The following is a 25,830-nucleotide window of genomic DNA, read 5'->3' as shown; positions in this document are numbered from 1 at the left end:
GTGATCCTGGGAAAATTATTTACTTTATCTGATTTTCACTTTCTTCATCTGTGAAATAGAAATAAAAATAGTACCTACCTCATAGGGTTGTTATAAGAATAACATAAAATCTTGTGATTGAATTTAGCACAGTTCCTTGTACTGACTGGCTCAATAAATCTTTTAAAAATATGTAACATGAAATTGTAACCTCTGAGCTACACAATACACATTCAGGAGCCAGGAAAAAGGAGAAAATTTAATTTGGGACAGCAAATGGCCAGGATGACATCATAACTAAGGGAGGACACTCATTTCAAGGAGGAGAATAAAACTCTCCATGTTGCAGTCTCCATGAAGATGAATCTCCTGGCCTCATTCACTGCAGACTGGTGAAAGGACATCCCCAGGATCTGTCCCCAGTATAGGTGACTTCTCCATCAAGCCATCAGCACAGCAATATAAAAAAAGGAGAAACCATTTGGATATCATCAAGCCTGTTCCTCACATCCTCCTGAAATATATGGCACAGATGGAGAAACAAATTAACGTCAGAAAGGTCACCTGCTTCGACATTGCGAGGACTGGAATGCTTTCAGCTAGGCGTAAATTCACAGCCTTCACAATTTGGTGGACTAATTTCCTCCATTGCCCCCATCGAATAGCTAGGAATGGTGCAGTGCTTATCAGTAAACACCTATAAGAAAAAAGCAGGGACTGCCCTGATGCTGTGGTTTGAATCCTTATAAACTAGGCACTTTATGGTACAAAATGTTGCTTCTAGCCATTGAGGGACCTTTGGAGTTTGAGAAATTGATAGCGAATGGAGCTGGGTGCCCAGAAAGTGTTGCATCTACGTTATTCAAATGTCTACAGGCAGTGATAATGGATAAAGACATCCCCATTAATATATCACAACATGAGAAAGAGATATGGGCCTTTAGATGAAAACATTTGGGCACTAATTTGGTCTGCTAACACATTACCTCATTCATCCCTGAGCATTAATGAGTTACCCTTTAAGTTGTTATCCCATAACCTCTATTTCAGCAAAGGCTGCAGAAGCAGTGAACAAAATAGCTCATTTTATCCTGTGTGGTGGTGATGCCCTAAGATAATTAAATTTGGGGACAGTGTTCTTCAATACATGTAGTCAGCCCATCATGCCTCAGCAGAAGCTCATAAACTAGTTCAAATATCACCTAGTGTAGTACAATTTAACTTGAAAAGAAGAATAATTTCTCTACTTAAAATGGTTACAAAATTCTGCATAGCCAAGCAATAGAATTAAATGAATCTGTCCGCAAGGGAGATGTCTATAAAGTCTACTTTTTAAACAATTTTCTAGCTTTAAAATCAAGCGTTAGCCCTTAAAATGCATAATAACTTGATATTTTCTACAAAAGCTATTAATGAGCCAGCACCAAAGGAGACTGAGGCCGCTTTTGCCTTTCAAATGAGACTGCGTGTGTGTGCCTGTGTGCACCCACACGTGTGTATGCGTACATGTACTGGCAAGTGGGAATGGAATATGTGTAGGGGATACTATTAGTTTACTATTGATTTTATATCCCCAGTTCCTAGCACAGTGACAGGTACATAATAGATGGTTAGTAAACATTTATTGAATGGAAAAAATAAAACAAATGCATAGAAATAAGTCTTCTACAACTTAAATCTGATTTAATAAAAAATGGAAAGCATGATACAAGGCAACTGGCCACCACATACACCCCCAGTACAAGAGTATTTTATTAGAACACAGAGTGGCACTCAGAAACTTTATTGACCACACATGCAAAAATTAATTATTTAATGTTTAAAAGTAGTTTATACTTTATAATGAGAGTAAAGGGTTGTGTAAATAAGGTGACATGACAGATTATAAAATGAAATGTATTCTTACTATCATCTTCCTATTGGCCATTTTGCACATAATTTTTAGAATTCCTACATTTGGGAAAACAACTGGTATTTTAATTTTGGCTAAGACTTTTTAATATGACTAAAAATGCATTTTAGATAAAAAGTTTATAACACAATATATCTCATAGTTAATTTTATTCTTCCAATTGTCCCTAAAACATTTCAGTGATGATAACAGGTCCCCAAACTCTCAGTATGAGTCAGTGGAAACGCCCCACTGGGGATGGCTCTGCTTACTGCTCCAGCCATTTTGGACGTCACAGCTGCTCAGCCCTGGGCTTACTTTTCTGGGCATCTCAGGAGACAGTCAAGACGGCAGAAGCTTTGCTTTACTAATGATTCTGCCAATTACAGAGAAATGGCCAAGCCTGCAGGGGGAAATAGAGAGAATTATAACTTGGAGCTTAGTTCCAGAGGCTTTACTGTAGTGGCACATGAATTTTTTTTTTTTTTTTTTGTGCCTGCCAAGGAAGCTTCTGGAAAGAACCCAACCACCAAAACTGGCCTGAAGCATTTTGAATGAGTACAGAAACAGGAAAGTAGCTAGAGAATACTCATGACTTCTAGAGATATTCAAAGAAGGAAGGTGGATGATAAAGGACAGGAATGCTTGTAGGCAAAAGTTTGAATGTCCCACATATCCGGTCATCTATAATCAACCTCTATTTGGGCCATACTTCCAACTGGAGACAGTGGCCCTGTGTAGAATTCAGGAGAACTGGGTTCTATTCCTGAAAGTCACTGAGCATCTGTGTGTACTCTGGATTTTTGTGTAGCTGGCTCGTCACCATTCAGATTTCAATTTTTAATATCACCTCCTCAGGGAGGCTTTCCCTGCCACTCTACATAATGTTGCCCCTCCAAACCCTAAGCTTTCTAGTACTGTATAATTTTATTACTATTTTTAAAATATTTATTTATTTATTGTTCATTTCTTCCTTTAGGTTGTAAAGTCCATGAGAGTAGGGACTTTGTCAGTCTTGTCTATTGCTTTACCCCTAATGCCTATCACATTGCCTGGCATATACAAAGTGCCTAATGCATATTTGCTGAATGAATGAATGAATGTATACATGCTCAAGGATAAGGCCCCTAGCTTTTTAAACATGATTAACATGATAAAATAGAAAAGATAGACTTGTGAATTCCTTGAAAAACTTTAATGATCCCTAATTGTATGGCACCATATTTAGAAAAGATGTCGTCAATAAAACAGTAGCATTAGAATATTGCAGACCTGTGTTGAATGTAGAGTCTGCCATGCACCCAGCTATGAGGCCTTGAGCAATCATTGGAATTCTCCAAGCTTCAGTTGCTTGGTGTGTAAGAGGAAATGATAATAGCAGTTACTTCTTAGGGTTGTCAAGAAGATTAAATTAAATGATTTATATAAATCACGCAACATAATGTGTATTGCCTACTAGGTACTTTATTAATGATAGCTGTGACTATATTCAGGATAACATTTACATTTTTTAACAATCATTACTGTACACCATGGAAATTTCAGTTCCCAAAGATGGCCATAAAGGTGGCTTTAATGAGTCACCAACCAAAAGCAGGCAGCTACAGCCTAAGAGAGACAGGAGGGTACTAGGCATTTACTTTCCCAGTTTCTCGAGGCTCACATAGTTTTCCCTTCCAGGGTCTGACTTGGAGTCAGCGAGAAGGTGGAGGTCAGTTTTGTGAAGTCCAAGGTAGGCTAGCAGGTACAAGGGCAGCACCCAGAGAGAAAGAGGTTCAGGAGCAGCTATTTAACAATTATCATAATTTTTTTAAAGTTCATCTGGCTATCCCAGTGTATCTCTGAGTATCTACCTTGACTATTTTTACAGTTTCCAAAGCATTTTTCTAGAGACTGTCATTGAATCTTTGCAGCAAACCTGTGAGATTAGAAGCGAAAGTGTCATTATTCTTATTTTACAGATGAAGGTCCTATGACTCAGAAAAGATTTACAAAAGGCTATAGAGCTCAAGTAGTATGTATCAAAATTCAAACCCAGGTGTTCTGACTCTAAATCCAATAATGTAAATTCTCTGTGTGATGCTATAGTTTGTCCTTCACTATTGTACCTGGTAACAGAAAAAAAGAATATTAAAATAAAGTACAGTTGATATTGGCAGTCTCCCTGATTAAGAGAAAGGGTAGACATGGATTTAAGCAGAATTCACAACATTGGCCATTTCCCAGTGAACTATGGGTGAAACAGTGTCCCCCAACCCCCACCCCGTGTTCTGATGAGGACAGGGATTCCATGTTTCTAAAAGAGGAGGGATCAGAGGAGTGATTCCCTAGTAGGAAGAATACAGCAGACAGGACACCTGGGTTCCAGTTCTGGCACTCTGCCAAATACCTGGGAAACTGTGGACAATTTTATTCTCCTTTTGAGGCCCCAGTCTGTGGGTTTCTTCATTTTTAAAACAGTGTTAGACAAGAGTAGTAGTTCTCATGCATTATGCTGCCCCAGTGCACTGGAGATTTACAACAAAATGATTAGTACCAGGAACTCAATAAGAAAAGTATTCTTAGCATGGGGCAAGTGGCAGAATCTGAAAAGGGCTTGTATGTGGTTTGAACAAACCTACCAGCAGATTCCTAATCATAATAATAGCTAACATTTACCATGTGCTTAGCATGTGCCAGACACTGCTAAGTGCTTTACTTAAATTGTCTCATTTCATCTTCACAGTAAATTAATGAAGTCAAGGGATTCTGCTTAAGGCCATGTCTACCCTTTCTCTTAATGAGTGTCAAGTAAATACCTGACACGTTCATCTTACAGGTAAGGAAACTGAAACTTAGACAGGTTAAGTAGTTTGCCCAAGATCACACAGCTAGTAAGTCAGGGTTGGATTCTAACCTACATAAGATTGAATAAGATTGACTTTGGAGTTTGCCCTCTTTCTTTTATATTATACTGTTTAATATTACCCTTCCACCTATTCTCTGCCACCCCTCACTAAAACACACAACTGATAATGAATGGACTAGCAAGTTTCTAGCGTCCTTTCCATGCATAAGATTTACATCCTTGACTTTATGCTCAGGCTAGGCATTAGCTGAAGACAGGTTTAATGTTGGGAAGAAGAAAGGTGTGGAAAGAAGAAGAAAATTAGAATTCATTGAGTACTTGCTCTTCTTCTCCTGCTGTGCTACACATTTTACATGCTCCATTATCACCTCCAGTCCTTGAACCAGTCTTACAAGATAGATGTTTTGTCCTTGTTTACAGAGAAGACTCAGAGAGGTTAAGACACTAGCCCAAAGTCACAGAGAGTGTAAATGGCAAAGGTGAGATTCAGACCCATTCTTCTGATTCCAAATTCCATCCTCATGATTTTCAACCTTGCAACCAATAGGCTGAAGAGTAAGAAGAGAAGAGTAAGCCAGGATAAGGCATTTGCCATAGTCAGCACATGCATGTCATGTCCTAGGGAGCCAGAGCTAGCTGTAGCAAGTCTCCATTTAAGGACTTGAGCTCTACGTGTCTCACAATTGTCATGTATGTCCTTCCTGGAGACGTGCAGTGACCCCATGGGAGGAGGCAACACCAGCTAGTTGAGGGGATTCTTTCTCATGGGCCTTGACGATGATCCTCAGCTTCATCTCATCCTTTTTTGCCCTCTTTGCCCTCATCTATGCAGTCCTTGCTCTCACGTGGTCAGTCCCTGACTTCAAAACTCATGTATTTCTTCCCCAGCAACTTGCCCTTTGTTGACTTCTGCTATTCTTCAGTAAGAGTCCCAAGAATGTTGATGGGGTTCTTCTCTGATTGCCAAACCATATCCTTCTCTAGTCGTATGGCCAAGTTAAGGTGCTTTAAAAAGAAATCTTTGTTGCCACTGAGTTCTTCTTGGCCTCCATAGCCTATGACCACTAAATAGCCATCTGCAATGTTCTGTTCTATCATATTATCATGTCCCCAAGGCTTTGCTTGCAGCTAGTGGCTGCCAGCTATGCAATGGGCTGGGTGGACATGGTGCTTCTCTGTAGCACAATCTTTCATCTGACCTTCCATTCAGTCCCACTCACTACTTCTGTGATCTCCTCCCCTTTTAAAACTCTCCTGCTCTGACACATGGGTCCTCCAGCTTCTTATTTTTGCCTGTAGTAGCTTTATTGTGTCCATGTCCCTGACAATCATCTTGATCTCCTAGGTATGTGTCTTCCTTATTTTCATGAGAATCCCCTCGGCCCAGGGCAAACAAAAGGCATTCTCCACCTGTGCTTCCCAGCTGACTGTGGTCAACAACCTGTGCTGTGGAACTACCGTGTTCATTTGCTTGTGCCTTCTAAGTACTCACTAGGCAGAGACATGCTAGTCTCAGTGTTCTAGACAGTGATCGTGCCTAAGCTCAAGTCCATGATGTACAGTCTGAGGAAGAAAGATACGAAGGAAACCTTTGGGAGTGTCCTCACGAAGCCTTCACTATCACTCTCCGTCCCCATTCCCAGGTTTCCATGATGTGCAAAGCAGTAAAGGAATGTAATGGAAGGGAAGGAGAGGGAAGTGACAAAGTTTTGGGTTTTTTGGTTTGTTTTGCTTTTTTTGATTATTTTAGTTTTGTTAATTTTTTTTACATTCTATGATGTTGCAGAGCATTTGGGAGGGAGGGGGAGATGGAAAGGAGAAGGAAATGTGATGGAAGAAGGAGGAAGGAGGAAGGGTGGGATTGAGGCCCGTGGCATCCCCCTCATTCCCACAGGGGAGACCGGGGGCTTCCAAAGGTGCCTTGGTCATTGCCGGCCTGGGTGCAGATTTCAGGGAGGTATGGCAAAAGCCCTCGCCCCCCCACCACCCCAGCTTGGGAACCTGGTGACCCTCTAGCTGCAGCTTGGTTGTCGTCACTTGGTTGTCATCAGTTGGTTATGAGTGTCAGGGGGCGTGGCTGAGGCCCTCCACCCACCACCACCCCTGCTTGGGAGAGCCCAGAGAGCTTCCTGCAGCAGCTCAGTGGCTGTAGCTGGGCTGGTTGCACATGTCGGGGATGCGTGGCCGAGGCCCGAGGCCCTCCCCCCTTTCTGACTTGGTAGCCCAGGGGACTTCCAGTCCTTCTAGGTGTTATAGGTGTTCTTTGGTGAAATGAGACCTTTGCTAGTTAATATCAAACTTTGTCTCTGGTTGTGGGTACTTCGTTTTTCTTGCAGTTCTGTGTTGGATTATTTGCTGTTCCCAGCACTTAAACTCTGCACTGGAACTAATTTGCTGTCCTTTGCTTACTTCCAAAGTGGGGGAACTTCCTGTGGGGACCAGTACTTGAGCTGTATAGTTGAGCTAAATTGCTGCTTTGCTGCTGATTCCCTAGGGAAGGCTTTTTGTGCAGCTCAGGTTTTATAGGTACTTCTGGGTCTAGTGAAATCCAGTGCACCTGGGTTGTGTAGAAACTCTGGTCTGGGCCTGAGTCTTTTCTATATTCCTGACCAGTCTCTTCTGAGTGGTCCTATGCTGATTGGGGGGCAGGAAGATCAGCTGTCCTTGCTGTGCCCCAGTGTTCTCCCAGGGGGCCCGTCTCTCCCACCACCCGTGCTCCAAACACTTCCCATGGGATGAGCTGTGCTCCAGTCCCTTGTGCTGAATAGCCAGCCTCTGAGTAGCTCCTTTTTTTCTGTTGTCTGTGGCTCCTCGCTCCTATGTGGGTCCACAGGAACCCTATTAGTGGTCTTGCCGGCCTGGGGGCCACCAAGGCTCTCTTCTCTCCTGCAGCTTCCAAGCAACTTCATCCGAAGGGCACAGCAGTGGCTTTTGCCAGCTCCTGCTCCATGTGCTGAGCAGCTCCAGCCTGAAAGGAGCCGAGACTCAAAATGGTCAGAGTGGTTTTTTCTTCCTCTCATCGTGGCTTCTCCCACCTTCATGCATTCCGTAGGTCTCTCCTCCTCTTCCCCTGAGCTCTAGTGGCCCCAGCTTGGCTGTCATTGTTTTTTATAGTTGTAAATTGGTTGATTTGTGGGAGAGAGTGATGCTGGGGACCGTCTATTCCACCTTCTTGACTGGAAGTCTGTAAGTGACATATTTTTGCTTGCCAACCATGTCTCAGGTGTTATTCTAGGAATTTTAAACAAGAAGTGCTTTGAATCCTTTTCACCACTCTAGAAGTGAAGGATTATTTTCTTCATTTTACAGATGAGGATATTGAGTTCCTGAGAAGTTTAATGCTTTGCCCAAAGTCACACAACTTGTCTGCAGTGGAACTTGGATTTCACTTCAGGACTATCTGACTCTGAAACTCCTTTTATACAATATTACACTCATTCAGTATATGGCAAGATGCCACCCTCTCTCGTTACCCTCAGAGCCCAGAGTTTCCAATTTTTTTCCCTTTCTGATAAATTTGGTCTTTCATATTTACAATAGATTCAGTCTCGTAGGACCCACTCCCCTTCCTGTGGCTGATTCCCTACCTGTGGCTTTGAATCATGCTTAATAAGGCCACTGAATTAATTGAACATCTATTGTATACAGACCCTACATCAAATGCTGGGGTGGAGAGGGATCTTGAAGAAGAAAGCGATGGTTACTACCTTTTGGCAACTTCCAGCCCATTTAGGAAAGACAGAAGATCCTACCCAGAAGACTGCTGAACTATGATTTATTTAAATTGATATTTATTAAGTGCTTTCTATGTGCTAAATGCTAAATCAGTTATTTCATTTAATCCTTTCATGAATTCTGTGAGGTAGTTACTATTGTTGCTCCCATTTTACAGAGGAGAACGCTGTGGTTAGAAGAGGTTAAGTAACTCACTCAAGGTCACATAGCTGGTGAATGTTGAATATGGGATTTGAATCCAGGTCTGTTTGTCCGAAGAGCTCATGTTCTTTCTACTCTGCTGTACCACCTTCTGGATTACTGGGATGCCTGCCAATAAGCACAAAGGAATGTAAGCTTCAAGTTTAGACTCAAGAGAAGGGAAGCAGGATGGATTGGGTTCATAAAAGAGTACCCAGGAAGAGGTACATAGTTTGAATAAAGACTATAAAGAGTGAATTGTGGTAGGCATATAGATAAGTAGTAAAGGGAATGAGAGAAACTGAGGAACAAAGGCTAAGATAGAAGGATCTAAATGCATAAAGGCCTGCTTTTTGTAGAGCAGGGTGGAAGGCATATTTAGAAGTAAAATTTATTGAGGAAATGGGAAGATGGTTGGGTAGGGTTGATATCTACAGTAATTGTCTTTATAGGCCTCACTGACTTCTAAGCAGTCACCTACCACTATATGTGGAAAAGATCTGAATAGGTCCCTGATTTCCCTAATTTGACCCAAGATGGCTTTGAATGTATGGCTGCTTAGAGTTGTGGCAAGAGTCACATTTTATGGAGGCCAAGACCCAAGACTTTACTTTGTTCTCCGTTTACAATCCACACTCTTCATATTGGCCAGATGACCAGCAAATTGTAACCCTTGGTCACAGAAGCCATCAGGAAATTATTTCCTGACTCAAAACTCATGCCAAAGTAGGTTTGGGCAAGGCCTAAGCGAGCGTGGCCAAGTGAAGTTGCTTCTAGTCCAACGACAACCATACCCAGATGGCTAAGGCACATCTACCCCCACTTCTGAAGCATCTTGCTTCCTGAAGACTTCCTCACTGGGAATCCCTCTGTCCTAGAGCAGGCTTTTCTTTATTTTATCACTTGCCTAACTATTGCAATAGCCTCCCGACTAGTCTCATTGCCTTCAGGCCTATCCCAGCCATCCTCCACACTGGTACCTTATGATTATTCTAAACAGGAGTCTGACCATATCACCGTCCTACTTTAAATCCTTCAGTGGCTCCTCATTGTCCTCAGAATAAACTCCAAATTCCTTATCTTAACTTATAAAGACCTCTACAATCAAAATCTTACTAATGACTCCAGCCTTGTCTTTCACAACCCCTCTTCCCTTCCCTCCACTTCATATCCTCCCCTGTGCACTTACTTATTTTTAAAATTTTTATTGATTATACATATTCATGGGGCACAGGACTGACCATCAGTACCTGTGCCCAAAATGTGGAGATCAGATCTATATTGTCAGCATGCCCACCACCTCAAATTGCAATGATTCCCAGTGTCCCTCACCCAACTTCTCCCCAATCCCCCTCTCCCTCACCCTTCCCCCCTCCCCCACCAACACTAGGTCTGTTCTCTCCCTCAGCGAGTCCAACACAACACTGTGGTCTTTCTTTCCTTCCTTCTTTCTCTTTTAGCTCTCACTTATGAATGAGGACATATGGTATTTTTCCCGTGGTATTTTTCCCTCTTCCTGACTTATTTCACTTAACATAATTTTCTCCAAGCTCATCCATGTTGCTGCAAATGGTAGGATTTCATTCTTCTTTATGGCTGAGTAGTATTCCATTGAGTACATATACCACATTTTCCTTATCCAGTCATCCATTGATGGACATGAAGATTAGTTCCAACTTTTGCATATTGTAAATAGAGCTGCAATAAACATGTCACTGCATGTATCCCTTTGACATGATGATTTCCATTCCTTTGGATATATACCCAGTAGTGGGATTGCTGGATTGTATGGCAGTTCTATCTGTAGTTGTTTGAGAAACCTCCATACTGTTTTCCATAGTGGTTCTTCTAATTCATAGTCCTACCAACAGTGTAGAAGTGCTCCCTTTTCTCCACATCCTTGTCAGCATTTGTTATTCTCTGTCTTTTTGATTATAGCCAGTCTAACTAGAGTGAGGTGATATCCCAACGTGGTTTTAATTTGCATTTCCCTGATGATTAGTGATGGTGAGCATTTTTTCATGTACCTGTTGGCCATTTGTATGTCTTCCTTTGAAAAATGTCTATTCAGTTCCTTTGCCCATTTTTAAAGTGGGTTATTTGTTTTTTTACTGTATAATCGCTCGAGTTCCTTGTATATTATAGATATTAATCCCTTGTTGGATGCATAATTAGCAAAAATTTTCTCCCACTCTGTAGGTTGTCATTTCACTCTGTTGATTGTTGCCTTTGCTGTGCAGAAGCTTTTTAGATTGATATAGTCCCATTTGTTTATTTTTTCTTTTGTTGCTTGTGCTTTTGGGCTCATGTTCCTAAAGTCTGTGCCCAGACCTAGTTCCTGAAGTGTTTCACCTATATTTTCTGGTAGTAATTTTACAGTTTCAGGTCTTATACTTAAGTCTTTAATCCATTTTGAGTTGATTTTAGTATACAGTGAGAGGTGCATGTCTAGTTTCATTCTTCTGCATATGAATATCCAATTTTCCCAGCACCACTTATTGAATAGGTAGTCTTTTCCCAAATTTATGTTTTCATTCCCTTTGTCAAATATCAGATGGCTGTAAGCCTGAGGGGTGATTTCTGGGTTCTCTCTTCTGCTCCACTGGTCTGAGTTTCTATACTTATGCCATACCATGCTCTTTTGGTTATTATAGCTTTGTAGTATAATTTGAAGTCAGGTAGTTTTATTCCTTTGGCTTTATTTTATTTTATTTTGCTCAGGATTGCTTTGGCTATTTGGGGTCTTTTATTATTCCATATGAATGTTAGGATTGTTTTTTCAATTTTTGATTTGCATTTCCCTGATGATTAGTGATGCTGAGCACTTTTTCAAGTGCCTGTTGGCCATTCACAATATCTTCACTGTTCATCAATGAAAAATTCTCTCCATATTTCTAATCATGGCTTTTCTCCTGAGTCAACCAAAAGTGTTCACTCCTTCCCTGGAACTTTAGGATAATGATGGCAGCATGCAATCATCCTGTATTCTTATATTGCCTTATTCTATTCTACTCTACCTTTCTTACACCCATATCTTGTCTCCTCTACTAGATTGTATGCCTTGGATGGAAAGTTCTGGGTGTCTGAGAGTTATGTAACCACCTCAGTGCCTGTAATCAAGTTGGGCATTCAAAATATGCTGTTTTTATGACCACTTTGCAAGTACTATATCCTTGGGCTCTGCCATGGATGTTTGTGATCACTTCTGAACCCTCTGAAAAGTCCAGAGGTGTTTTACTAATCCTCCCCCTTTCCTTCTTCAATATTCTGTCCCCTCTCCAATATCTAGTTCCAGTATGACTTTTTCCTGTGCTCCTGTCAGGCAGCATTATAACTCAGTATTTGCAAATCCATTGCTTTCTATTGATCCAGTGTCTATGTGTGTGCACATATATGAGTTGTATTCCCAACTAGATTGAAGTTCCTTAAGGACATGAGTCACATCTATATTTGTTTTTTCCAGTTAACAGTGAGCTGTACTGAATAAGTGCCCATTGAGTGAACAAGTACATATCTTTTGTGCATAGTTGATGAAAAAATTTAAGGTATGTGTGTAACTCAAAGTAAGGTGGAGTTAACTAGATATGGATTTGAGAAAGTAACAGAAAGCTAGAATTTATTGTGGGCCTACTAAAAGCCAGACACTATGGTATATCCTTAGATTATCTCATATAATCACCACAACAGTCTTGTTTTATTTTGATTGATTTTACACAAGGAAAAAGAGGATCAGAGAAGCTGTTACTTCAGTATGGGGTAGAGTCAGAATTTTGAACTGAAGTCAGTATGAATCCAGGGCCTACATTCTTACCTATTTTATCAGTCTGCATGGGAGTGACCATTGGGCTTTCACTAAATCCTAGATTTCTACTATACACTATGGCATCAAGGCACTGGGAGATGAACACTGTGGAACAAGACAGCAGCAACACATTTTGTTTAGATTGAGCTCTCACTTATCATATCTGGGGCACAAAGAAACTATAGCAACCAAAACTGAAAAGAAAGAGAGAAAGAGAAAGGAAGGAAGGAAGGAAAAGAAAGAGAGAGAGAAAGAGAGAGAAGGAAAGAAAGGGAGGTAGGAATGAAGGAAGAGAGGAAAGAGAGAAGGGAGGGAAGGAAAGCATCCTAAGAAGTTCCACCATCCCATTCATTCAGAAAATGTACAGGTAGAGTTGGAGGATCATCACACCTTGTGGGCTCTTCTAGGACTTTCTCCTAAAACTCGCCCCAGATAGAACTTCCCCAGCCATCCCTCTCATCTCACTCAGATGCCTCAGAAAATACCATTTCTCATAGGGAAACTCAAGACTTTTCTAGAAAAATACTTTAAAAAATGATCCGTGGTAGTGCCTGGAATCTTTCAAGTTTTACCAGTAGCCATGTGTCCCTTCTACAATTTCAGAAGGTTCCATTGCACTGGAGCCCCGTTGAACTGGAGCAAGGATTCTAGGGTCTGTCCCCTATCATGTTCTATCACTGCCCTCCCCCATCCCAAAACCATTCTCCCTTTGGTGACTTGAAGAAAGCTTGGACTACATTCTGGCTGATATTCCTCACCCTCTAAAACTATGCCATCTTGAGAGCATCTTGAGAAGGCAGGGCTTGGACTTATTAACATTACTGTTATGTATTATAGTAATAATGACCAAACAAGAGCACACACACACACACACACACACACACACACACACACACACACACACACACACACACACACAGACACAAAACAACAACAAAAAACTTCTTTCTAAACAGAATAAAGAAAAAAAAGGAAGTTATTATTAATTATTACTTAGTGACATATCCTGGATTGTGGGGTGTAACCTATGTGATACTTATAAGAAATGTGATGCATGCAATATGAAAAAAGAAACCCCAAATATTAGCGTGCTAAGCATTCAAGTCAAGAACAACCATGAAGCAAACCAGAAGAAAGTAAAAAAAAGAAAATAAATATCAAAACAGAAACTAATGAAATAGGAAACAATAATAAAAAAAATTAAAAATGCTTATTATGGCCAAACCTCATTTTAAAATGATTTAATAAAATAGGCAATACTCAGATAAGACTGAATAACTAAAAAAGCATCAAAACCTGAATAACCATTATTAGCAATGAAAATGACATTACTAAATAAATATTTCAAATTTTTAAGTTAATAAATATGCCATGAAATACATTATGCTAATAAATATAAAAGCTTTAATGACATGGACAATTCAGTAGAAAAATAAAATCACCAAAGTTTATTCAATAGGAAACTGAAAACACGGATAGGCCATTAAACACAGAAGAAATTCAATTGGTAGCAAGCCTCTCTGCAACCAAAGGCACCAGTCGTATATGGTTTTGCAGGCAAGTTTTATCAAACATATGAATAACAGATAATCTCTATATTATATAAAATATTCCAAAGAATAGAAAAAGAGGAAAAGATGGCCAACACATTTTGTAAGGTTAGTAAAACATTGATATTAGAACCAGACAAGCTTGTTAGGAAGATGAATAATTATACACCAATCTCACTTTTGAAAAAAGGTCTCAAAAGTCCTAATCAAAATATTGTAAATTGAACTCAATAAATGTATAAAAAATAATGCATTATGACCAAACGGGCTTGATTCCACAAATTAAAGGATAGTCTAATTTTAGAAAATCCGTTACAAGTAACTACATAAGCTAATTAAAGAGAAAACAATATGTACTCATCTCAAGAGATAAAGAAAAATAAATAAATAATTCAACATCACTCCATGAAAACAAAAACAAAAAAAACAAAATAAAACCTCTAAGCAAATCAAGAGTAGAGGGTACCATTTAATCTGAGGATACTGCCTGAAAACCTACAATAAACATTGTAATTAATGTAGAAAATTTCTCATTACAGCCATGAACAAGATGATGATACCTGCTCTCCAAACTACTATTTAACATTGTATTCACGAAGTAATTGTCAATTCAATAAGACAAGGAATAAAAATAGATTTAAGCATTGTAAAGAAAAAAAGTGTCATTATTCATGGACTATTTGATTGGCCTCATAGAAAGCTAAAGAAAAATTTTAGACAAACTATTCTAACTGTTAAAGTAGTTAATATTGATGCATAGAAAATATTTTTTAAAAATGAGTAATTTTCTTATACAGTAGCAAAAACAATTAGAAATATAACTTTCAACTGGAAAAGACAAAGTCAAATTATCTCTCTTTGCAGATGACATGATCCTATATATAGAAAAACCTAAAGTCTCTACCAAAAAACTCTTAGAGCTGATAAACAAATTCAGTAAAGTTGCAGGATACAAAATCAATATACAAAAATCAGTAGTGTTTTCTTATACTCCAACAATGAGCTAGCAGAAAAAGAAATTAAGAAAGCAAAACCATTTACGATAGCTACCAAAAAATAAAAATAAAATACCTAGGAATAAATTTAACCAAGAAAGTGAAAGATCCTATGTATACCAAGACTTAGAAAACTATAGTAATTAAAAGAGTATGATATTTCTGCAGAGAGAGGCAAACAGATCAGTGGGAGAAAAAGAGAGACCCAGACACAAATCTGAGAATATAAGAAACCTTGGTATATTGACAGAACTGGCATTGCAAATCATCGGAGGAAAGGATGGAGCGTTCAATAAATGGTGTGGAGACAATTGCTTATTTCTATCAAAACAAATAAAATTCAATTCCTACATTACATTATATACAGAAATAAAGTCCAGGTAGATTTAATAACTGAATGTTAAAAACAACTTTTAAATTTTAAAATAATTTTATAATAATATCTTTATGATGTTGGGGTAGGAAAGGATTTCTTTAACAAGGCACAAAAAAAGCTCAAATTATAAATGATCAATTGATTTGACCACATCAAGGGGAAAAAAGCCTCTGTCTTTCTATATTATAAGATATTATAATAAACAAAGTTAATAGGCAAGTGACATACTTGGAAAAGACATTTGCAACAAATATATAACAGACAAATATTACAGACTACAGAATATTTATTAAAAAAAACCAAACCAAACAATCCAAATTAATAATGGGGAAAATATTAATAGGCAATGCACTGAAGAGAAAAAACCATATGGCCAATTAATAGATGAAAACATGCTTATTCTCACTACTAATCAGGAAAATGCAAATTAAATTAGCGTAGTGATACTATTCCGCAGCCATCAGCTTGCTCCAAATAAAAACATCTGCTAACACCACATGCCGGCAAGAATGTGAGGAAACAGAAACTGTTATATGTTGCTTGTGGGAACGTGAGTTTATTTTACTTTAGAGAACAATTTGGCAATACTTAGTAAAAGTGAAAATATATGTATGCTCCAAGCCAGCAATTTATCTCCTAGATACCTTAAAAAAATACTGGAAACATGTTCAAGGATATTCATTGCAACACTCGTAACAGCTAAAATGTTAACTTAAATTTCTATTATTTCCTAGCCCCCCAAATTTTCAGGTTTTCAGTTTATTTTCTTTCAATTTATAAGAATCTCCCACCCTTCTATTAATCCATCCAGTGCAACCTCAATGCAAGGATCTCAGAAAAATAATTACAATTGTAGGACCCTTATTTTTAGCAAGTAAGCTACAAAGAAAAACCAATCAACTATCAGTATTCAATATAATGAGGAGCAAGGTAAACCAACAATGGGTGCACGGGAGCTATCTGTATCAACAGGGATGGGTCTGAAAACGCAAATGTGAACTGGAAAAACAAAATAAATTGCAAAAAGTTATGATGTCATTAGTGTGAAATTTAAAACGGTCATTTATGTATATGTTCATATGTAGTAGAAGAATAAAAAGATGAACATGGAGGACACATACCAACTTTAGGGTATTGGTTGCCCCTGAGGCTCAAGAGAAATGGGATTGGGGACAAATGGAATTTTTACTGTACCTATAATGTCTTATTTCTTAGAAAACAAGCTCTGAAGAAAAAATAAATAATGACTCATCCATATGCTAGAACACTATGCAAATGTTAATATGACTGAGACTGATGTATGCGTGCAGAAACAGAAAGATCTCCAGGACATATTAAATGAAAAATCTCCATAAAATTATTATGTATTTTATGATCACTTTTGTGTAAATGTGGAAAAATACAAATGTATATAAATGCTGGTATAAGCATATGAAATTTCTTAAAGCACCCACAACAAACTGTTTATAGTTGCCTCTTGAGAGAGAGACTGGAGAACTGGGGTTGGAGGGAGGCTTAGTTACACTGTTTTAATAATTCACCATGTGCAAATTATGTATTGTTCATTAAAGTTAGTTTTTGAAAAACGCATGAATTTAAAAATCAAGACCTGACACCTTGTGTGATCTTTAGGTTAGTAGTCTTTGCGTATGGAAGATTATGTGAAATTTATTGGATTTTCTTTTCATCAAACTTCCTGCTGAGGCTTAGTAACCAGCAAGCTGGCAATTAGGAAGGAGGTGTCACTTCGGTGAGCTATCTGGCTGAAAGACGTTTTTTATTTTCATCAAGGCCAATAGCTATATCTGAGACATCCTTGCATCTCCCACTGTACCTAGTAGAGAGCCTTGCCTGTGTTAGTAAATTATATTTATATGTTTATTCCTTAATTCGTTCATTCACTATTCATATAACAAATGTTATTATTGAACAGCCATATTTCACTACAAACAATACTTTTGAAGGACTTGGTACTTTATATGGGTTTCTCTGGATGGCTGAGGATTTGAGACTGCTATTGTTTTTGTGGGAAATGTGAGTTGACATCAAATAACCAAGTCACATATGAACTTCAGGGTTATGATGCATCTATATATTAGGGGATACTCAGAAAAATTACTTTCTTCCAGAAATGACTATTGATACAGTTGAATGATGATACAAGGAGAAAATGATCTTAGTGTCAATGATGATGATATTATTATCATCTGAAGCCATTGCCTCCTCTCCCTTTTCAATGGCCACCATTCTCTCCTAGATAGAAGCGATGGCCTACTCACGGGACATCCTGTCTCAGGTCTCTTCCATTACTTATAACTTATTTGCATAGCTACCAAAAGTATATAGCTTTCTAAAAGACAAACATGACTATGTCACTTCCCCATTTAAAATCTTTTAATGGCTCCTCATTGACCTCAGGATAAAGTCCACGCTCCTTAGGATAATATGGTACCTATCTATTTCTCCAGCCTCTTCTCCTGCCTCTCCTTAATGGCACATGCTATTCCCTCTGAAATTATTTCCATCTCCTTGTTGGCTTGACAGACCTGTACTCATCCTTCACAACTCAAGGCATTGTAAAGATTAATAAAATAACAAATGGAAAATTGCTTTGAAAAACAAACAAATGAAAACAATCACATGGCAGGTCCTTCAAAAAGGCCTTCACTGTTACTGCTTCCCTACAAACTTATCCCCCAATTCCCTTCTTTATGATGCATCTCTGTGTTATGCAGAGCCCTATTGTTGCATTTATCATATGACAATTTGTTGCTTTGTTTACATGTCTGTCACTTCCACTAGACATTTGAGCTCCTAAGTCATAGAGTTTTCCAGCCTTTCCTCACCTTTGTATCCCCAGCTTGAGAGTATTGCCCGAAACAGAAGGAGGACCCGATTTTGTTTTTGAACTTTATAACTGAATGGTGACAATGATTATGTCCTGAGATAGCAGAGACAATGGTCATATCTCTGTAAGTACTCTATTTTATACAATGCTCACACAGCATTAAAGGATGCTCACACAGCCAACAAAGAAACAGAGGAGATCCCTCACTAAGGGCTGTACAGAGAGGTTCCACTTCTCTTTTCCAGGCTTCTGTAAAGCCTGGAAAGCAGCACCGAGCAAACTTACCCAGGAGGTCAAATGCAATCTGTCCACCAAGGATGGAAAAATGACAAGGTTTGAAAAACTGCCTCTGAAAGCTTGTGTAAGAAGACTTTTAATTTGATTATAAAACCAAACTGTAACAGTTGTGTTTTTAATTAGAATGTGGAATTCACTTAAGGTTGACTGAAGGCTTTGAGGGAAGGGGACTTAGATGTTTTCAGGCTATATTTAATGATGTAAAAAAGTAAGAATTCTATTTCCAGTTTTAGAAGCCGAGGCCTCTTTGAACTTTAAGACAAATCTATCCTCAACTTCTATGATCAACATCATTCACATGCTCCTCAAATATGATGCTAGCATTGAGTATGAAGCATTGTAGTTAGTAAAGGGGTTTTCCACACAGCATCTCGTCTGAGTCCCACAACAATCTTGTGAGGTCAGCAGGGCAGGAATTATTGCCCATTAAAAGTAGGAAAAACTGGGACTAAGTGAAGATAAATGACAGCAGATTGCACAGGCAGTGTGAGATCCAAGTCTAGAACCTAGGGTTTCTGTCACTAGTTTCAGTACTTCTCATGTTGTAACCTCCCAAAACTACTGCTTGGTGCTTTCAGCAGCCTCTGGACACTGGCCTAGATGGATCCTGTCTCTGACCCATGTGACATGTCAGATACTCCAATATCCAATTTCACACCATTAGTCAGCAGTCACTGAATGGAAGTTCAGGATGTCATGAGAATCCATCATCGATCTCTCAATTAAAAAGCAAAGCTCTCCTGGGAGCCAAACTTAAAAATAATTGGTTTTCTTGTTTGAACTGTATCTACAGTCCCTGCTTGCGGGAGGTTGTTGGAGTGTTTAAAAGATAGATACATTGGCAAGCATTATGCTCTTTTTAAACCCAAAGGAGGTCACTGCAGAAGCTAAAAGTGCTTTGGTCACAACCACCTGAAAATTAAAAGTGCCTTTAGGTAATATACTCTTAGTTCTTCCTTTTTGGAAGCCTTGTGGCCTCCCAGAATGTTGGAGGGGAAAGTTTAACTATGAAGTTAAAAGGAAAGGTTGGAAAGCTATGATTCTTAAGGTCCTGCTGGATGGTATCTGTTCATGCTGTTACTGGATCTACTCCTGGTCAAACAACACACGAGTGGTACAAGCAAAGCAGCTTACCTGTCTTAGCAACCCACTTTGGTCTCCACTAAGTATTTTGGGATCCACATATATAGACGGAACAAGAAGACAGATTCTACTTCTGTGAACATCTCTACCGTGGGCTCATCATAGCCATCTAGGCACGGCTTAAGTCTCCAAACTCAGTGGATGGAAAAAGATGAGGTAATTATCTTCATAATCACTATCCACATCCATCTTTACCCCCTTTCCCTTTTCTTAAGGATGACCTTTCTTTCCCGCCTGAAGATAATGCTTCCACTTGTATATTTTCCTATCCCATTCCCTCCAACCTGCTCGGAGACCTTCCTTGCTCCATCCCTCATCCCCCTTACATGTATTTCATATTGCCTTCTCTCTGGATTTAGACTCTTTGCTTAGAATCTTGGTCAAGTTTCTCCTTTACCAAAAAGAAAAATTAAAAAAGAATAAAAATAACTTCTCCTCTGTCTTCTTTTCTACCCCTTGCATTTTGGCTCTCACTCCCTCTCTTACTTCACCCACAATCTTCTCGAAATGATGAGCTACATTTGTTGGTTTTCCTTCTTCCCCGTCCACCTCACTGCAGTCAGGACTCTTGCCCCAACACTTCAAAATTTGTGGCATCTTCTTCACTAATAATTCTGATGGTTCCACTTCTTTTTTGGACTCTGTGACATCACTTTCTTTGTTTCTCCCAGTTCTATGACCCGTTTTTAAAAAATCCTTTGCTGGTCTTTCTTTCTCCAAAAATGTGTGCGTTCCTGCCTTTTCTGTTCTCAGCCCCCTATTCATTTTGCTCAAACACTTTCCAAAATCATTTCCAACATGGTCCTCAGGTTACTGGACCTTTTTGCACACTATTTTCTCTGCCTGGAATGCCTTCTTTCTTTTTTTCTCCTAAGAAGGTATTATTTGGCTGAATACCCACCATAGCCTTAAAACAGTTTACTTCCTTCTGCCCTTCAGACCCCTTTTTCCTGAACCAGTTTTTTGTTACATTTCCATCATGGAAATCTACCTCAATTTGTTGTTCAGCTCAGATGATGGCAATCTCCATATGGCTGCTATTATCCAGTTACCTGACAAAAACTTCCGGCTCATAATATAATTAGCATCTTGTAAATTCACATTTACATTTACATCAACATGCACAAGATTAACTTTTTATCTCCAGGAGAAAGAGTTATAATTGAAATGCAAGTACAATGTGTTGGTGTAGTAATCTTCATTATGTTTTCTCATCTATAAATCCAACGAGACAAATCAAAGACCTACTCTCAAATACCTTGCAAGATATTTGGGAGGATTAGAAATAATAATGGATCTCAAAGTTCTTTGAAAAGCATTATGCTCTAGACATGCAAATTACTAAATGGAAGTTAAGCCTCCCTTCACATACTTACATATTATACATTAACAGTCTTATCTGGGGAACTGAAGGGAAATGAAAAGAGAGCAAAAAATATAAGTACATGTTATAATAAAAGAAGCAAAAACTGTAATATAAGTCCTGGGTGTTAGCTCCCACTCTTACTGACTGGATCTGAGATCCTAAGAAAGACACTTTACCCGTCTGGATCTTCTTTTCAGTTACAAAATTAAAGGGTTGGTCAAATGATACTTTAAAAGTTTTTTCCATCTCAACATCCGATGACTTGATAATCAGTGGAAGAGACCTAACATGTATCATGCAGTCCTTCATTGTGACTTTTTATTTATTTATTTTTTTTGCAAATATTCCCGACTCTCTTACCCATCTTATCTTCCACTGTTTTAACTTGGCAAACCTCAAACTTGACTTAAACCAGCTATCTGCTTATTCCATCCTGGAAGCTAAATGTTGCCAAAGAAGATCATGCAAGAAAACAGTCTGATTTCACCTTCTTAAATTCATTATCTCAACGATCCAATTGCCACTTAACACTGCCTGGGAAACATAGCATTTGTTCAGTAGTATAGCCTTCTCACTCCCAGTTGTGACTATTTTGCACTTTTCCTCTGCCCTCAAACCATCCACATGCCGTCCCCTACCCTGACTCTCACGTGCTGATCTCTTCTCATACTTCATTGAGAAAACAGAGGCCATAGAAGCAAACCCAGTTATCTTCCTAAGATTGAATGTAGCAACTTAACTACAACAGCGTCTATTTTCTCTGGCCTTCCTCCTGTTAAAAAGAGGAAGTGCTCCTGCCCTTATCAAAGGTTAATCCCTCCCCTTGGGCTCTGTATCCCATCCCCTTTCACTTCCTAAACAATTTCACTCTCCAAATTAGCTTCTCTTTTACATATGCATTGTCAATATCCCCTCTGTGCTGGATCCTTCTCATCAGCATACAAAAGGGAGGTTGAGGGGCACCGAGGTTGTGAGCCTGTGAGCCATGCTCCTCCATGTCCATATCCAGCCCAACTACTACCACCAAGCTGCCAGCAGAAGCCCCCTGGGCTCCCCTGCCAGAATGAGAGCGGTACCAAGGTCCTCGAGCATGCCCCACCCTCCCTCCTTCCTCCTCCTCCCACCGTGTGTCCCTTCCCTTTCCCTTCCACCCCTCCCCCCAACTGCTCTGCAACATCTTAGAATGTAAAATAATAACAATAATACTAAATTAACTAATTAAAAAGAAAAAAAGAGGTAGGGTTCATGCTCATCTCTCTGTAGTTGCCACCCAATTTCTCTGCTCTCCTTCAGTCTCCATCACTCCACTGAATCTATTAGCCACGTATCCAAGTATAAGAGACTATTCTATGTCTGCGTCTTAATCTCACAACAGCTTTTAACACAATTAATTCTTTTGAAACAGGAATTCTGTTATTCTATTTCCTCCTACCTCACGGACTCCTCCTTTTCAATCTCCTTTTCTGGCTTCTCCTCCTCTGTCAGACCTAAGAGAAAGAGGGTCCTAATGTTCAGTGTAGGGCATGTTTATATATCTATAATCTCTCTGTAGTTCATCTGATCCATTTCTATGGCTTTAAATGTTATCTATATTCCAATAACTCTTAAATTTATATCCTAGTCCAGCCCTCGTTTCTGGGCTGCATCCTCTCAAATCCAGCTGTCTGCTTCTCTTATCCACCCAGAATTCTTACAGACATCTTAAACTTAATACAAATTGAACTTATGTCTCCCTGAAATTTTCTCTCCCCATAATCTTCATCATCTAAGTAAATGTCACCAGTTACTCATACCAGAAACCCATGCGTCATCTCTAATAGTTCACTTTTCATCACTCCTTATATCTAATGTGTCAGTAAGTCCTGTCATTTCTGCCTTCAAACTGTGTCTTGAATCTGTCTTCTCTCCATCTTTTCTGCAACCACCTCATTCAGGTTTACTATCATCGCCCACCTAGTCCACTGAAATAGTCTTTAACTGTCTCACACTGTCCATTAAATTCTCCCTCTAATTCACTTATTATACAGCAGAAAAAAAGTGATTTTAAGCTGTAAATTTGATCACATTGCTGCCTATCACCCTCCAGGGGATTCCTACAGTAAAATTTAAATTCTATAGCATGGCCTGGAAGAATCTGAATTCTCTGGCCCTTTCCTATTTCTGTCTCTCTTTTTCTCTCTTTCTCTCTCTCCCCTCCCTTCCTCTGTCTCTATCTCTCCACCATATACTGCTCTTGTTTAGTTTAATTTAGTTTTTCTAACACTCAATCTTTCCTTGGTCGAGGCCAATTCCTTCTACCTAGAATGTCCTTCCCCACCCCCACTCCCAACTTTTGCATTACTGTCTCCTTCCCATTTTTTTAGGTCTCGATTTTTTAGGCTTTTCTTGACCTCCTCAACCAATACACCCCTCTCCCAGGTGCACGCACACACAGCATATTTCCTATTTGGAGTCGTTGTTTGTTACATTCATAGTAAACAACTCAAAATTCTTTTATGTGTATCTTTCCTTGTTTTTTTGTCTTTCTCTCCCACTAGAAAGTTAACTCCAGGAGATAGGGAGTATTCCTGACTTTTTTTAAAAAATTGCCTTTTTCACTATTTTATTCTAAGCACTTATCAAAGAGTTTGGTACATAGTAGGCACTCAATCAATATTTGTTGAACAGATGAATGAAGTATTAAGTGCCTAGTATGAACTGGTAATTGTATAAAACTTGTTACACAGAATTAATATGCTATTCTGTAGATGAAGAAACTGTCAGAGAAGCAATGTGACTTGCTGTGAGGCATACAACCAGAAAATGGCAGAGCTGGGATTTTAATTCAGGCTTGTCTCTTTTCACTATTCTGTACCATCTCCTCATCACCACTATTTCAGCCCTGCTCCACTATGCCTCCTCTACTTAAGTTTAGAGAACTTACTATCAAATAAATTTTAAGAATTAGACATCCTTTGTCATGATGAAATACAATACATGTAATTTAATTAGTATTAAACAGGAAACAGATTTGATTATAGATCTTATGCAATTTACACATAAGCAACTAGGAATACTTATTGTTGATAATAACACCACCAGCACCAGTAGAAACAACCAGAGTAAGATCTCTAAGAATTGAACATTTTCCCCCTATTTTTCAAAAAAAAAATTAGAAAAAAAATGCATATTTATGTGTCATAGTCACAATTTCAAGAGCCTATATATTCTAAACATGATGGGATAATTGAAGTCATGGATTAACTTTCCAAATGGCCCCTGGAGGACTGTGGTCAAATGTATTAATTAAGTTTTAAGAATCCTGAACTTCCAGAAAGAAGCCAATTATGCTTAGTATGTATGAAATCTCTAAGAAGTTTGATTTTTTTCTAAAAATAGCATTTGATCAATGGTATTCTTCAAGTTTTTATTTATTTATTTTTAGATCCAAATCATGGGCTATCACTGAAGAAGAAAATAAGACTCAAATTTCAGAAATTATCCTTTTGGGTTTTGGGGATCTCCATGGCCTTCAATTTCTTCTTTTTGGGATATTTCTGGCTGTCTATATAGTGACTCTTATGGGCAACATTGTGATCCTAACTGTGGTATCAATTGATCGCTCCCTTCACACACCCATGTATTTCTTTCTTGGGCACTTCTCCTTCCTAGAGATTGGCTATACCACTACCATTGAGCCCATGATGCTGAGAACACTGTTATCAGCTCATGTGCCTATTTCTTTCCTAACCTGTGCTTGCCAGTTTTATTTTTTTGCCTCCTTGGTGGCTACAGAATGCTTTTTCCTGGCTGTAATGTCTTATGACCGCTATATAGCCATCTGTAACCCATTGCACTACTTCACCATCATGGACCACTGGGGCTGCTTACAGCTAGCTGCTGCCTCCTGGGTGGGTGGATTTCTGGCACCCATCCTTCTCATGGTTCTCACTTTTCGTTTAACATTCTGTTCCTCCAATGAGATTGACCACTTCTTCTGTGATTTGAAGCCCATCATGAAACTGGCCTGCACTGATACTCAAATAGCTGAGATGACCTCTTTTATATGCACTTCTTTATTTGCCCTTGGCCCTTTCCTGCTGACCCTGGCTTCTTATACTCACATCATTTCCACCATTCTGAGGATTCCTTCTGCCACAGGGAAGCAGCGGGCCTTCGCTACCTGTTCCTCTCACCTGACAGTGGTCAGTCTCTATTATGTGACACTGGGCATTGTCTATGGCTTCCCATCAGGGCCTCAGTATGAAGACTTATTAAAGTTGCTTTCCCTTCTGTATACAGTGCTTACCCCTGCCCTCAACCCTGTCATTTATACCCTAAGGAACAAGGATGTGAAGGTAGCTCTGAGAAAATTGGTGCAATGAGGGATGTAGACCTGGTCAAAAGAAAGTTTGAATTTTCTAGTTGCTTTGGCACTTTCTGAAAACCTCAACAAAGTGGAAATCTTTCTATAGTAATAGTTACTGTGAAATTGATGAGTTTTCCATGCCAGGCACTATGATAAGTCCTTTGCACGGACTGTTGTGCTACATCCTCACAGCAACGATGTGAGGTAGCTACTGTCATTGTCTATGTTTTACAGATATCACAACCGGGACTCAAAGACTAATGCACTTGCTCAAGACCATCAAGCTAGACAGTAATTAAACCAGAATTTGAATTTGAACCCAAGACTTGCCTAGCACCAAACCCATGGTCTTTCCACCAACTGAGAGAAACCCAAAGTCTGAGGGTGCCCAAACAATTTTCTTAGACTACAGAAGACATTACCGCAGATGACTTTCCTTAGGGGAGCATGGGTAAGGTAGGAGGCAAGAAGA

General features: G+C 39.1%; 1 protein-coding gene across 1 annotated transcript in view; it reads left to right on the top strand.

Annotated features, from left to right (window-relative positions):
* Positions 1 to 25,374, top strand: part of LOC134368434 (olfactory receptor 10A4-like) — a 45,294-nt gene extending 19,920 nt beyond the window's left edge. The window contains exon 2 of the mRNA XM_063084914.1: positions 24,435 to 25,374. Coding sequence (XP_062940984.1) covers positions 24,435 to 25,374 — 940 coding nt within the window. The remainder of the gene's footprint in view (positions 1 to 24,434) is intronic.
* The last annotated feature ends 456 nt before the right edge of the window (positions 25,375 to 25,830 follow it).

Source organism: Cynocephalus volans, chromosome X, assembly GCF_027409185.1.
Source record: "Cynocephalus volans isolate mCynVol1 chromosome X, mCynVol1.pri, whole genome shotgun sequence".
NCBI classification, from domain to species: domain Eukaryota; kingdom Metazoa; phylum Chordata; class Mammalia; order Dermoptera; family Cynocephalidae; genus Cynocephalus; species Cynocephalus volans.
This window is presented reverse-complemented; position numbering and strand designations above follow the sequence as displayed.